This window comes from Euleptes europaea, chromosome 4 (genome assembly GCF_029931775.1).
Source record: "Euleptes europaea isolate rEulEur1 chromosome 4, rEulEur1.hap1, whole genome shotgun sequence".
Classification (NCBI taxonomy): Eukaryota; Metazoa; Chordata; class Lepidosauria; order Squamata; family Sphaerodactylidae; genus Euleptes; species Euleptes europaea.
Window position 1 is genome coordinate 114,993,443 of NC_079315.1, and position 15,365 is coordinate 115,008,807.

The 15,365-nt window shown below is 47.1% G+C and overlaps 1 protein-coding gene and 1 non-coding gene across 2 annotated transcripts in view; one reads left to right on the top strand and one right to left on the bottom strand.

The window, feature by feature from the left end:
- The window catches only part of LOXHD1 (lipoxygenase homology PLAT domains 1), a 170,337-nt gene that overhangs the window by 134,472 nt on the left and 20,500 nt on the right, over nucleotides 1-15,365 (top strand). Inside the window, exons 34-37 of the mRNA XM_056849078.1 lie at nucleotides 1,539-1,724; nucleotides 3,470-3,597; nucleotides 7,299-7,421; nucleotides 13,471-13,643. Of these exons, the coding sequence (XP_056705056.1) occupies nucleotides 1,539-1,724; nucleotides 3,470-3,597; nucleotides 7,299-7,421; nucleotides 13,471-13,643 (610 nt within the window). The remainder of the gene's footprint in view (nucleotides 1-1,538; nucleotides 1,725-3,469; nucleotides 3,598-7,298; nucleotides 7,422-13,470; nucleotides 13,644-15,365) is intronic.
- TRNAA-CGC (transfer RNA alanine (anticodon CGC)) lies at nucleotides 860-931 on the bottom strand. Its single transcript has one exon. It is a non-coding gene; the product is annotated as a tRNA-Ala (tRNA).

Consider the following 15,365-nt stretch of genomic DNA (forward strand, 5'->3'; position numbering starts at 1 on the left):
GATCAATTGTTTGGAGCGGGGGTAGGGGAATGGGAGAGATACAAGCCATCTATAATCTCAGGCGGTGTGGCTTATGAAAAAAATATATTATTAAGATATGAAGGCCGGACTAGGAAATCATTTCTTTGTTTGAAACGGAGCGAGCGATTAGGGGTTTCTGTGCCACCGCTAATGACGAACATGTTTCCTTTGAACACGATGAACCGTGAGCCCTTCCAGTGTTCTTGCGAAACAGGTTATTCATTAGGGCTGAGTGGCTGGGAGGTTTCCTTGAAGTGATTGGGATACGTAACGACGCTGTTGCGCGGCGGTGACGCGTGCAGCGATTCTGAGCGAGAAGTCTGCAACGGCGAGCAGTTTATCAGGCCGTCCTGACTGCCGCAGCAATCCTCGTCTTGGGGGAGCTAAGTAGGGTCGTGTTAGTTCAGGGAGCAGACGGGGATCCCTGCTGGGTTGTTTTCCTCACTCTGCCACTCCTGAAAATGTAGTCCTGCGTAGAGCCGAGCTAATCTTCTCGCAGTTTTCCACAAACCATTTTCAGCTCTACTGAAAAAAAAAAGGCCTCCCTCTTTCAGACTGTTTTTGTGAAAACACTTACCTTGTTCATTTATGAGGCCCCCATTTGCTGTCACTTCCCACGACCTCAGGGATGTATTTGTGTAGTCAAATCTGACTAGCTGCATAATTTTAAGATGTCGTTTTGCTTGCTACGTGAACACACATGAACACGTGAAGCTGCCTTGCACTGAATCGGACCCTTGGTCCATCAAAGTCAGCATTGTCTACTCAGACCAGCAGCACCTCTCCAGGGTCTCAGGCAGAGGTCTTTCCCATCACCTACTAGCCTAGTCCTTTTAACTGGAGATGCTGGGGATTGAACCCAGGACCTTCTGCATGCGAAGCAGATGCTCTACCACTGAGCCACAGCCCCTCCCCAAACAAACAGATGAACATAAATACTTGAAGCTGCCCTATACTGAACCAGACCCTTGGTCCATCAAAGTCAGTATTGTCTACTCAGATCGGCAGCGGCTCTCCAGGGTCTCAGGCAGGGGTCTTTCACATCACCTACTTGCCTAGTCCCTTTAAATGGAGATGCCGGGGATTGAACCTGGGACCTTCTGCATGCCAAGCAAATGCTCTACAAACTGAGTCACAGCCCCTCCCTGGTTAGCTAGGATGAGGCATGTGACTAATTAGGAACGCATTGTTCTTAGTTGCCTTCAGTGATGCTCTCATAGCGAAGTCTGATTGGCTACCTAGAGCTATGACATGGTCCTGTTCGTTATGTGATCCCTGACTGGCTTGGATCATCCAGGTGATAAATTCAGAGGAGAAAGAAACAGCAGCCTGGGAGGAAAATGGCTGTGAACAATAGTTTATCCTGGCCTTTCTCTCCTGAGCTCCAGGTGGCATATTTGCTTGGGTTCTTCTTCTTCTTACATGGCTCTCTCAGGTCCTAGTCCTACACTCTAACCACTACAGTTCTTTGTCTCACTTCGACTGACGGCATTTTTTCCTATGTCTGGCTCCCACAGGTAGGCCATGACGGGGCGACGCCAGAAAGCTCCTGGCTCCTGGACGAGATGACAATCATCGTGCCGACCAAAGGCGTCATGTATACCTTTGTCTGTAAATGCTGGCTGGCTAGGGACATGGGAGATGGACTTACCTCACGAGTCTACAACATCCTGGATGCCGATTGTGTGTTCATTGGCCTGAAGGTAATTTCTGCTTTCTAGTAAACCTTGCTGTTAGATTGTGAACTGTCTCCCAAAACACACATGGCAGCTGAGGGTTCTTTCTCATGAATGTTTTAAAAAAGAAATTAAGTAGACTAGGCAACTGAACTTCAGTTATACCCATGGGTTCCCTCACGCTTGTGCAAAGATGTCATGGGGAACACAAAACCGTGGTAAATAAATATTGTAAGTAGGATTTTTTGCATTGTTTAATGTCGGTAGAGTTGCCAGCCTCCAGGTACTTTGTTGTATATATGCAATTGGTTTGGTAGTACATTGTCACATTCAGTATACTTTTGTCATTACATATTGTTATCAGCCTGTTTCTGTACTAATTTTCTAACCTTAGGTAATGGTGCAGAGGTGTTGATTTTTGATTGCTTAGCCTCCAGGTACTAGCTGGAGATCTCCTGCTATTACATCTGATCTCCAGCCGATAGGGATCAGTTCACCCGGAGAAAATGGCCGCGTTGGCAACTGGACTCGATGGCATTGAAGTCCCTCCCCTCCCCTAAACCCCGCCCTCCTTGGGCTCCGCCCAAAAACCTCCCACTAGTTGCGAAGAGGGACCTGGCAACCCTAGGTGTCAAACTCAATTGTTATAAGGGCTGCATATGACATAAATGTCACTTGGTCAGGCCGGGCCATGCCTCGCCAGCCCAGATCGAGAGCGGTGGCGGCTGTCCTGGCTGGCTCGTGAACCAGATAAGAGCTCTCAAGGGGCCAGATCTGGCCCGTGGGCTTCATGTTTGACACCCCTGATTTAATGTCTCACGTTAATCCATAGGCTTTACTTCAGTTCTGTTTTTAGATTCCCCGTTGGTTCTACAACCCTAATCCTATTGCATTGTTTACTGAGTTTCCCGTTCTATTGATAGTATTGATGCTCTCTGTGTAATCTGCCTTGAGTCCAAGTGAGAAAGGTGAGCTATAAATAATGTATGTATGTATGTATGTATGTATGTATGTATGTATGTATGTAAGTAAATAGACAGACAAGACAGACAGATAAATATGCAATCTCTGAATTTGGGCTGCTGCATCAATAGCTGATAAGATCCTGAGATTCAGGGGCGGAACCTGGGAGCTAAGGGGTGTGTCCTGGCAGGTGAGGGGTGGAGGCTGGTATGTTAGGGGTCAGGCTTCCTGTGCCTGCTGTGTGTCAGAGTGGGGCCTGATGGTTATGGGGTGGGGTGGAGCAAATAGCAAAAGCTTACAAAGAAAGGAAAAAGTAGCTCACATCCCCCTCCGTGATTCTGGCCCTTACCCCTGAGAGTTTACTTCTTTTAGAGATAGGCTTACCAGGTCCCCCCCTTTCCTCCAGCAGGAGGTTTTTGGGGTAGAGGTGAGGTGAGATCACATGCGCGGCTGTGTCAACGCAATCGCGTCACTTCTGGTTTACACCCAAAAGTGCCACATCGCAAGGGGCCTTTACTGGGAGTTTGAGTGGTAAAAAGCCCCTTGCGATGTGGCGCTTCCAGGTGTAAAATAGATCGCAAGGGGCCGTTTACCACTGAAACTCCCAAAAAGCAATTCTAGCACACATTTTTGAACACAGAATTTGTCTTCTTTACCTTACCTAGATATTCCACTAATTCCAGATTTTGAGGAACCATCCCCACGTATCCCATAAGCCAGAGACATCTTCTTCTATCCATCCTATCTCAAGAGTGGTTTTTTGTTGGTTTTCTAAAAGCAAATTCTCGATGTGCTACACTTTCCCCCAGATTCTCTACGAAGTGACCGTTGTGACCGGAGATCTCCCAGGTGCCGGTACAGATGCCAGTATTTTCATCATGCTCTTTGGATGCAACGGGTGTACTGAAGAGATGCAGCTAGAAAAAGATGGAGATAGGTAAGGGTTACTCTGCCAGCTCCATTGCTTCAGAAGGGCCCCTCTCTATCTCCAGGTTGGATCATGGGTCTCTGTAGGGATAACTATAGAATCATAGAATAGAATCATAGAACCATAGAGTTGGAAGGGACCACCAGGGTCATCTAGTCCAACCCCTGCCCAATGCAGGAAATTCACAACTACTTCCCCCGCACACACACATTCCAGTGACCCCTACTCCATGCCCAGAAGATGGCCAAGATGCCCGCCCTCTCATGAACTGCCTAAGGTCATAGAATCAGCACTGCTCACAGATGGCCATCCAGACTCTGCTTAAAAACCTCCAGGGAAGGAGAGCTTACCACCTCCCGAGGAAGCCTGTTCCACTGAGGAACCGCTCTAGCTATGTTGGAGTGGAGCCTGGGAAAATTTCTTTAGGATCCCATACTACCCAGTGAGTTGCTGAATGGCTTTGAGAGCAGTCCCTGTCTCATCTGAAAAACAGAAATGACAAGACGGTCCTGGTGGTGGTGGTAAAGGGCCGTCAAGTTACAGTCAACTTATGGCGACTCTCATGGGGTTTTCAAGACAAGAGACTTCAGAGAAGGTTGTTGTGAGGATAGAACGGTGAAGGGGAGAATGACGTAAGCTGCCTTGGGTCCACACTGGTGAGAAAGGCCATTTATAAACAAAGTAAATCAATAAATATTGTGTGATGCCCCCACTTTATATATACAGTGCTGGCAAATACAGAACATTCATCACAAGGAAATTGGACACATTGATGGAGAAGAGGTCCAGCAATAGCCATCAGCTAGGATGCTACATAGAACCTCCATGCTCAGAGGCAGTATATCACCAAGTACTAGTTGTTGTGGTGAGCAGCATGGAACACATGATGCAACCCTAGTCACCATCCCATTGGGCAGGTGACATTCCCCCCCTCCCCCCCCCACCAACAAAACATAAAAACAGTAATGCCAAAAAACCAACACAAGAACACATGAAGCTGCCTTATACTGAATCAGACCCTTGGTCCATCATAGAATCATAGAGTTTGAAAGGACCACCAGGGTCATCTAGTCCAACCCCCTGCACAATGCAGGAAATTCACAACTACCTCCCCCCACACCCCCAGTGACCCCTACTCCATGCCCAGAAGATGGCCAAGATGCCCTCCCTCTCATCATCTGCCTAAGGTCATACAATCAGCATTGCTGACAGATGGCCATCTAGCCTCCTTAAAAACCTCCAGGGAAGGAGAGCTTACTACCGAGGAAGCCTGCTCCACTGAGGAACCGCTCTGTTAGAAAATTCTTCCTAATGTCTAGACGGTATTGTCAGTATTGTCTACTCAGTCATCAAAGTCAGTATTGTCTACTCAGACTGGCAGCTTCTCTCCAGGGTCTCAGGCTGAGGTCTTTCACATCACCTACTGCCTGGACCTTTCTACTGGAGATACCTGGGATTGAACTTGGGACCTTGTGCATGCCAAGCAGATGCTCTACCACTGAGCCACAGCCCCTCACCAAATTTGTAATGACTGAAGGGCTAGAGGTCTGGAAATTACCCCAGTGTGTGATTATGTGAGACTCAACAATTTAGGAAGTTGTCATTTGTCTTCAGAGCCTTCTGTACATAATAACACCCGGCGATATACAGTTGAGGAAGAAACCTTCTCTTCAAACTGTCACAGATAATTAGACAATTTAATTTACATTAGCATCAACCGCAGATAGCTCCCGGCAACAGAAATATTGATAAGTGGCCGCCAGAGCAGGAACGCCCGGTGGAATCCTCTTGATAAAATTAGTTCCTTAAGGAAGGCACCGTGCCAAGCAGTTTCTCAGCACCGTTCCCTTCGTAGTCTTTTATTCAGATTTATGCTCTCGCGCGCATACAAATTAGAGGTATCAAAGACCTCTTGAGCCTTCCAGCTCGTCTCCTTAGGGCGATAGCCTCTGTGTAATTTAATCAGTGTGTTGGAGTAACGAGGTGGAGACGAATCCGACAGGATTATTAGTGGGAAACTTCAGATGTGACATTGGAGGCGGCGAACTGCTAGCCGGTCACTGAGCCCGGATGGATTAACCCGTATGGTCCATCCGGCTGATGCGCTGGGCTGTGGTGGTGGTATGCACATTGATTTACATCAGTTACACCACTGGTTCCCAACCAGGGGTCCGTGGACCCCCAGGGGTCCGCGAGAACTAAATTAAGGTCCGCAAAACAAAGTTATTAACCCATAATAAATTAATATTTTCAATTAAAAGTTCTCTATTATAAAATATATATATATTCAAATATTATTCTAAGTTTAATGTTTAACTAACAGTTATGATTAAAGTTTATTTTCAAATTCTCAGAATTTTTATTTTGAACCTTGGGGTCCCTGCACTGAACAAAAAAGTCCTAGTGGTCCCTGGTCAAAAAAAGGTTGGGAACCACTGAGTTACACCCTGCCTTTCTCCTCCATGGGGACCCAAAGCGGCTTACGTCATTTAAGAGCGGCGGATTCTAATCTGGAGAACCAGGTTTGATTCCCCGCTCCTCCACACGAGGGGCGGGCTTTAATCTGGAGAACCGGGTTCGATTTCCCCACTCCTCCACATGAAGCCTTCTGGGTGACCTTGGGCCAGTATCAGTTCTCTCTGAACTCTCTGAGCCCCACCTACCTCACAAGGTGCCTGTTATGGGGAGGGGAAGGGAAGGTGATTGATAGCCACTTTGAGACTCCTTAAAGGTAGAGAAAAGCGGGGTATAAAAGCCAACTCTTATTATTCCTTTAAAACTCTGTGTGTCCCCCGCTCAGCTGTTTTTTCCTGTTACCAGTGTCTTGGACCCATATAGTCACACGCTGGATTTATATCATTCTGTTACCATGTTACTGGCCTGGGAAATTCCTGGAGATTTGGGGGCATTGCTAGCCTGGTGTAGTGGCTAAGAGCGGTGGATTCTAATCTGTTGAACCGGGTTGGTTTCCCCACTCCTCCACGTGAAGCCAGCTGGGTGACCTTGGGCTAGTCACAGTTCTCTCTGAACTCTCTCAGCCCCACTTACCTCCCAAGGTGTCTGTTGTGGGGAGAGGAAGGCACTTGTAAGCCGGTTTGAGTCTCCTTAAACGGTAGAGAAAACCAGGGTAACCCTGTGCCAGGACTGCTTTTGACAGGGCAGCGCTCTGAAGTTGTGATTTTCACCTGAAACCACTGCCTGAAATGCCCCCGAGTTCTGAAACATGATTTAGATGCATCAATGGCAAGCTTTCATTTTTGACAAGTTGGGGCACCTGCCAAACCTGCCAGGTGTACTTGAATCCGTGCATTCAGCGATGGCATAGTAGGGGGGGGGGAGCTTTGAGCTTTTAATAATAATAAAAATAAGAGTTGGTTTTTATACCCCAATTTTCTCTACCTTCAAGGAGTCTCAAACCGACTTACAATCGCCTTCCTTTCCCCTCCCCACAACAGGCACCTTGTGAGGTAGGTGGGGCTGAGAGAGTTCGGAGAGAACTGTGACTGGCTCAAGGTCACCCAGCAGGCTTCATGTGGAGGAGTGGGGAATTGAACCTGGTTCTCCAAATTAGAGTCCACCGCTCTTAAGCCCTACACCATGCTGGCTTGGCTTGCAAAGATCTGCCCCCCACCCAATTCCCTCACAAAAGAAGATGCTCTAGTCTGAAGAAACCAGCTCGAGATATCTGAGGAAACTTCTCATCTCTCCAGATTTGAAGTTGGCCAAACGGATATTTTCATCATGGAGATTCCGGATATTGCACCATTAAGGAAGATGAGGATACGGACAGATGGGGAAGGATGCCGTCCTGATTGGTTTCTAGAACAGGTAATGTGGTTCTTTAACTACTGTATTCCGGAAAGGCTTTCTACAGCCTTTGCAGACAACTGCTTGTTTTGGAAAACAATTAATGGGTTCTTCGGAGTATCAAAGCCTCTCCCGCTGAAGTCTGGAAGTTTTTCTCAGTTTTTTCTCCTGCCCGACATTTCAACAGGTATCGCTCACATGCTGACCACTTTATTTCTGGGCTCTTAGGGTCTAGAAACTTGCTTCTTTTTATTGGGATAGTCATTTAATAGAGCAGAGTTTGCCCCGTTTCTCCAGGTGAACTGATCTCTATCAGATGGAGATCAGTTGTAATCCCAGGAGATCTCCAGCTAGTTCTTGGAGGCTGGCATCCCTAGCAATACAGATCAGGCCATAGATTTATCCATAGACATTCTTAGCTCAATAAAAGCTCACAGAGCTGACAGTGTCCCCACAAACCTCCGTTCCTTCCAGAAAAACCTATCCTGTACAGAAATTCCCTGGTCTCCACAATATACAGCTCCAGTCCATTGTCTTTCGAAAGTTTTATGCCTGTTTCATTCCAAATGTTTTGTTCCTCATTTACAGAGTTTCCTGTCCCTCACTGTTTTTAGCCCGAGGGTTCAGAGGGAAGGGTACTTTCTCCTGGCAAGGGCGCATATTGTGATAACGTTTCTTCCAATCCCTCATTTCTTGGCAGAACTGCAGAGAAAGGAGATGTAGGGAAAAGCCAACTAAAACCTATAATTTTACCCAAATGGACTCTCCGCTGTTAGGTTTTATCCAGAAAGAACATGGGCTCTGTGCCACTGCACCTGCAGCACATTATGAGCTGTCTTTTGTGAGATCCGTTTCTTAGAAAAATATTAGCTACTGTGGACCTTGGGAGAGAATGTTACGTACTTGTGGGTGGTAGGTGGCCATATGAAGGCATATTATTCCTGAAAGGACATCTTTAGATAAGCTCAAGGGGTTTTTGGCATCTTCTTTTTCTCCCCCAGCCATTCATAAAATGTATCTGTCCCCTTTTCCCCACTTTGGTGTGCCAAGTATTGAAATGCTCAATGCTGCCTTCCCTGTTAAAAATACAATTAAATCTCACAGCCATATGAAATAAAATTACATCTGGGGGCTATGCACGCTGCTTTATAGTTCTTCTTGCAGTTTGGATATTTTGGTTCCTTATTAGGGTTGCCAATAGGGTTGCCAACCTCCAGGTAATCAGTACAGACACTGACATTAGTAAAAGGCAATATCTATTGAGAGTGAATCAAACTATTATACAAAGCATACATACAACATAACATCCTAAGCTAACTATTGCTTGCAACAAATACAATAGGATGTAATATGATGAAATGTCCACTTGGATCACATGTAAATCATTGGATCTCCCACTTCTAATCCAATTCTTAATGCTTGTTATCCACCTTATATGTTTACAGCATTTTAACAATGATTTTCTGCCTGAGAGTGGCTTACAGGTTCCTCATCAGGATACCAAAGACAAGTTGTAAGTGGGACTGAAGAAGACTTCAAAACGGCCGTATCGCCTTCTATTGTGGAGGCTTTGCTCTCCTCTTCTATTATTGGAATAATATTCTGGCTGAGTTACCATAAATGGACCAGTTTGAAGATTGGAATCCAATGTTTACATGTGATCCATGTGGACATTTCATCATATTACATCCTATTGTATTTGTTGCAAGCAATACTTAGTTTAGGATGTTATGTTGTATGTATGCTTTGGATTATATTTTGATTCACTCTGAAGAGATATTGCATTTTACTAATGTCAGTGTCTGTACTGATTTCCAAAACCATTCGGTAATTGTACAGAGGTGTTCTTTTTTGGTTGTTAAAAGCCTCCAGGTGCTAGCTGGAGATCTCCTGCTATTACAACTGATCTCCAGCCAATACAGATTGGTTCACCTTGAGAAAATGGCTTCTTTGGCAATTGGACTCTATGACATTGAAGTCCCTCCCCTCCCTAAACCCTGCCCTCGTCAGGCTCCACCCCAAACACCTCCTGCTAGTGGCGAAGAGAGACCTGGCAACCCTACTTCAATGCCATAGAGTCCAATTGCCAAAGTGGCCATTTTCTTCAAGGGAACTAATCTCTATCGGCTGGAGATCAGTTGTAATAGCAGATCTCCAGCTAGTTGGCAACCCTAGGTCAGCCTATGTGATGACAGGTGAAGGAGACATTCAGCTCAACCCTGCACAGCAAAGGGAAGGAGGCATGGGGGGAGGCTGGCTCCTTTGAGGAGGGAGGGGGCAGGGCTAGGGTTGCCAGCTCCGGGGTTGGGAAATACCTGGAGGTTGGCAACGCTACTCCTCCGGCCTAGCTCAGTTCTGACGTTGACCTCTCCTCACCTGCTTGAAGAAGAAGAGTTGGTTTTTATACGCCGTCTTTCTCTACCACTTAAGGAAGAATCAAACCGGCTTACAATCACCTTCCCTTCCCCTCCCCACAACAGACACCCTGTGAGGTAGGTGAGGCTGAGAGAGCTCTGAGAGAACTGTGACTAGCCCAAGGTCACTCAGCTGGCTTCATGTGTAGGAGTGGGGAAACTAACTTGGTTCACCAGATTAGCCTCCGCTGCTCCTGTGGAGGAGTGGGGAATCAAACCCGGTTCTCCAGATCAGAGTCCACCGCTCTAAACCACCGCTCTTAACCACTACAACATGCTGGCTTTCTTGCACCTTTTGTTGTTCACTGGGCGCATTCACACACACACCCCAGCAGACATGTGGAGCCTGTAAGTGCTGTGAGGTGTCTGCCAGCCCATGCATCCACAGTCTTTTTGGTGTGAGCTCTGGAGGCTAGCGGAGGCCCCTGAGCAGGCCCAGGGCTCGGATCGGAGAAACAACCATCTGCTATCTGTGCTCAGCTGAGCAAGCATCATCACTGAATCGGACTACTAATAGAGAGAGGGCAGTACTTTCTTGGCCTCTCCCTGCCTAACAGAGGCGGATTCAGTGATCCCCCCCCCACCAAAAAAAAAGCCACAATGAATCATGCAAATTTTCCTTAATTTGCTTAATTTCTGCATATCTTGGAATCCCACATTTCTTGCTGCTGCATTTGATTTACCTCGGCCAAGAATGAGTTTCCACCCCCCTGCACATAGGGGAGCCAACTCCAAGTTGGGAAATACCTGGAGATTTTGGGGGGCAGAGCCTGAGGGGGGTGGGGTTTCGGGAGAGGAGGGACTTCGATGCCATAGTCCAATTGCCAAAGTGGCCATTTTCACGGGAACTGATCTCTATTGGCTGGAGATCAGTTGTAATAGCAGGATATCTCCAGTTAGTACCTGGAGGTTGGCAACCTTACCTGCACAGGTGACACGCAAGCCCTGGAATCATGTAGGGCACGGGTGTCAAACTCAATTGTTATGAGGGCCAGATATGACATAAATGTCACTTTGTCGGGCCGGGCCATGCCTCATCAGCTAGGGTTGCCAGGTCCCTCTTTGCCACCAGTGGGAGGTTTTTGGGGCAGAGCCTGAGGAGGGCGGGGTTTGGGGAGGGGAGGGACTTCAATGTCATAGAGTCCAATTGCCAAAGCAGCCATTTTCTCCAGGGGAACTGATCTCTATTGGCTGGAGATCAGTTGTAATAGCAGGAGATCTCCTGCTAGTACCTGGAGGTTGGCAACCCTACTTATTCATCATCTCAAAGATGGGTTCATGTCTGAATCTCTCACCACCAGTTTTACAAAAACCACAGGGGGCGGGGCTTGGGGAGATTTTTGGGTCTTAGCCTGAGGAAGGCGGGGTGTTGGGGAAGCAAGGGGCTTCAATGCCATAGAGACCAATTGCCAAAGCGGCCGTTTTCTCCAGGGGAACCGATTTCTTTCGGCTGGAGATCAGTTGCAATAGCAGGAGATCTCCAGCTACTACCTGGAGGCTCCAACCCTATCGCCAGCCCAGATTGAGAGTGGGGGGAGGGTGGCTGCCTTGCAAGCTGGACAAGAGCTCTCAAGGGGCCGGATGCGGCCCTCGGGCCTTAGGTGTGACACCCCTGACGTAGGGCACCCCTGCCCCCGGGTTATCAGGACATTAACATGCTCCATGATTGCACTGAGTAGGTTTCAAGGGGGGTGCCCGTGGAGGCATGGAAACTGATCTGTGCTCACCTCCGTTTCTATCAGCGAAGCAGAGAAGAGGCGACATACGGGGCGGACTTGTGGGGGTGGAGCGGGCTTGTCAGACAGATGGCTCACCGTCAGTGCTAAATAGACAAGACGAGAGGCACATTAAGCCGACAGCTTGGCAATTAACCGTTTGTTGCTACAGATCTTCCCACACGAGACGCTGAGTCTTCCTGCTGCAGCACAATTACAAAGGGAGGTTAGGGGTTGGGTCCCGTGGAGAGCCACTGTGGTGTAGCGGTTAAGTGTGCAGAGTCTAATCTGGAATGCCGGGTTCGATTCCCCACTCCTCCGCATGAAGCCTGCTGGGTGACCTTGGGCCAGTCACAGTTCTCTCAGAACTCTCTCAGGCCACGCAGAGGCAGGCAATGGCAAACCAACTCCGAAAGTCTCTTGCCTTGAAAACCCTATGGGTCGCCATACTCACAAACACTCACTTGTGGAGCTGTTCCGTTAGTGGAGGCGCTTTCCTCTAGTTGAAGGTGTGTGTGTTATATTCCACCAAATCGCTTCTGACTTACGGTGACCCTATGAATCAATATCCTCCAAAACATCCTATCTTTGACAGCCTTGCTCAGGTCTTGCAAACCGAGGGCTGTGGCTTCCTTTATAGAGTTGATCCATCTCTTGTTGGGTCTTCCTCTTTTCCTGCTGCCTTTGACTTTTCCTAGCATTATTGTCTTTTCCAGTGACTCTTGTCTTCTCATGATGTAACAAAAGTACAATAAGCCTCAGTTTAGTCATTTTAGTTCTAGGGAAAGTTAAGGCTTGATTTGATCTAGAACCCACTGATTTGTTTTTTTGATGGTCCACGGTATCCATAAAACTCTCCTCCCATGCCACATTTCAAAAGAATCAACTTTCTTCCTGTCAGCTTTCTTCATTGCCCAATTTTCATGCCCTAACATAGGAATGGTGAATACTATGGCTTGAATTATCTTGATCTCCACTCCTTGCCTAATCTGGGACTTTCTCTGACACCCTCCTTCTCTTCCTTTGTGTTCTATCTCTTCTCCTCCTGATCTTGCAAGAGGCAGGATATCTCAGTGGGTTTCTCCTGAGAGAGACTATGCTAGGCAAGTCCACAGTTGTCTGAGCAGCTTAAACTTGCCTAAAAACAAATCATACTTTGCATTCACTCAATGCTAGATAAGCCAGGCAGTTATTTTAGGGGGGAAGTTAGGTTGTTTAAATTAGGTTTTTACCTCCTTCCTAATACAATGGATGAGGTCAACTTACTAAAAGTAAGTTTTATCTCAATCAATCAGTCAGTCTTTATTTTGGCCCACGTAGGGTTGCCGGCTCCAGATTGGGACATACCTGGAGATTTGTGGGTGGATGCTGGGGAGGAACCTCAGCAGGGCATAATGCCATACAGTCTACCCTTTAAAGCAGCTGTTTTCTCCAGGGGAGCCGATCTCTGTAGTCTGGAGATCAACTGTAATGCTGGAAGATCTCCCATAATTTGCTGGAGGTAATGCTGGAGACGAGCCACCATGGTATAGTGGTTAAGAGTAGCGGACTCTAATCTGAAGAACCAGGTTTGATTCCCCACTCCTCCACATGAAGCCTGCCCGGTGACCTTGGGCCAGTCACAGTTTTCTCAGAACTCCCTCAGCACACGTGGAGGCAGGCAATGGCAAACCACCTCCGAACGTCTCCTGCCTTGAAAACCCTACAGGTCGCCATAAGTCAGTTGTGACTTGATGGCACTTTCCACCCCCACTAATGCTGGCGATTGAGAACCCTTACCTCAAGTAATGTAAAGTAAGTTTCTAATATGTTTGCCTTATACATGTTTTCTGTCATGCTCTCATGTTTTACCTAACTGCAGCTTTGCTATGCTAACTAATAAATATCCCCAATACTTTGGATTGCTGCTAGACTTTCTGCTGTTGAATTGATCCTTCCTAGATCAGCATGAAAAACCTGACGACCCAAGAGGTAACCACTTTTACGTACAATGAATGGCTGTCCACAGAGCTGGGCGAGAACCGTACTTTGGAATGGGAGATGCCGGCGGTGATTAATGGGGAGCAGATGATGCAGTATACCACGTATACCGTTCAGGTGAAAACCAGTGATACAAAAGGTAAGTTTGTACTTGTCGTTCCCACATCTAGAATCACAGAATCATAGCGTTGGAAGGTGCCATAGAGGCCATCTAGTCCAACCCCCTGCTCAATGCAGGATCAACCTAGAGCATCCCTGACTAGTGTTTGTCCAGCCTCTGCTTGAAGACTGCCAGTAAGGGAGAGCTCACCACTGCCCTACATACATGATTCCACTGTCAAACAACTCTTACTGTAAAAATTTTTTCCCTAATATCCAGTCGGTATACCTTTCCGCCTGCAATTTAAACCCATTATTGTGAGTTCTGTCCTCTGCTGCCAATAGGACAGCTCCCTGCCCTCCTCTAAGTGCCGGCCCATCAAATACTTCAAAAGAGCGATCATGTCCCCCCTCAACCTCCTCTTCCCCAGACTAAACATTCCCAACTCCCTCAGCCTTTCCTCATAGGACTTGGTCTCCAGGCCCCTGATCATCCTTGTTGCTCTCCTCTGCATCCGCTCTAGAAGAATCTGGTTCAGGTTTTGCCCACAACTATAAGTTAAGCCAACATTTCTGTCCAAAGAAAGATTTTTTTAAGGAAAACCAAAACCCCAGTGGAGGGATTTCACTTATCATCCCTGGCCTGAAGAGAAACCTCCAAATTTGCTTGGAATCGCACTTTAGTCGAAATACAGTATCAGCCTAGGGGTATGCTCATGATTCAAACCCCTTTGAGAACCATCATTAGTCTTTTCTAAGCTTGCGTTGTCTTCCTTCTCAGTTCCTCAGACGTTAGCAGGATGAACTCCCAGTGTGCCTTAAATTTTGCTTTAGATGAGAATTTGATGGTAACTCCTTGAACAATTTCGGTGCCTGCCCACAATTCCATTGTTGTGGCGAAGGCAGAGCTCTTCATCTTTCCACCCACGCACCTTGCGTACTTCGCTGTCTCGGTTGGAGATACTATCATTACTGTCATTAATTTCCCTCCCTGCACCCATCTCTCTTATTCCCCACTGATTCTCACAGTATATGCACAGATGCTCAGAGACAAGCCTCTCCTCTCAAACGTGGAATCAGCATGCCTTTGATTATTTGAACATATGAAGCTGCCTTAAACCAGGTGAGACCACTGAAGGTCTATTCTGTCTAGTAGCTGCTTTCAAGGGGTCACAGGCAGAAGAAGAAGAGTTGGTTTTTATATGCCAACTTTCTGTACCTTTAAGGAGGCTTACAATCACAATCCCTTCCTCTCCCCCAACAGACACCTTGGCCATTTATGCAGGGTCAATTTTGATGCTCGCTCAAAGCTCTCTTTTTAAGGCGACCTTTAAAATGCCTATTCACGGTCTGACACCAAAGGAGAAATTCCACCACCCCCATTTGCCTGCTATTTCATTCTTTCATTTGCAAATCTATTAGCAACCTCCGTTTGCATAGCTAACACGCGGCTGTGATTGTGCATGCTTCTTTGAGGGGATTCTTCGAGGCGGGGCAGAGCAAACACAAAAGGGAGCGTCAAAGGGGCTCTTGAGAAATGCGAAGCAGGCATGCACCAGCTTCGCAGTCACTTCCTGAATGACGGTTCAGCATGAAAAACACAAAAAAAATATGCGGGGCACTTCATCCTGGAACGTGCTGCTAATGACCAAGCATAAATGGACCTTGTGAGGTAGGTGGGGTTAAGTGAGCTGTAAGAGAACTGTGACTAGCCCAAGCAGCTTCATAACTTTCATTCATGCCAGGATACTGGACCTTGGGA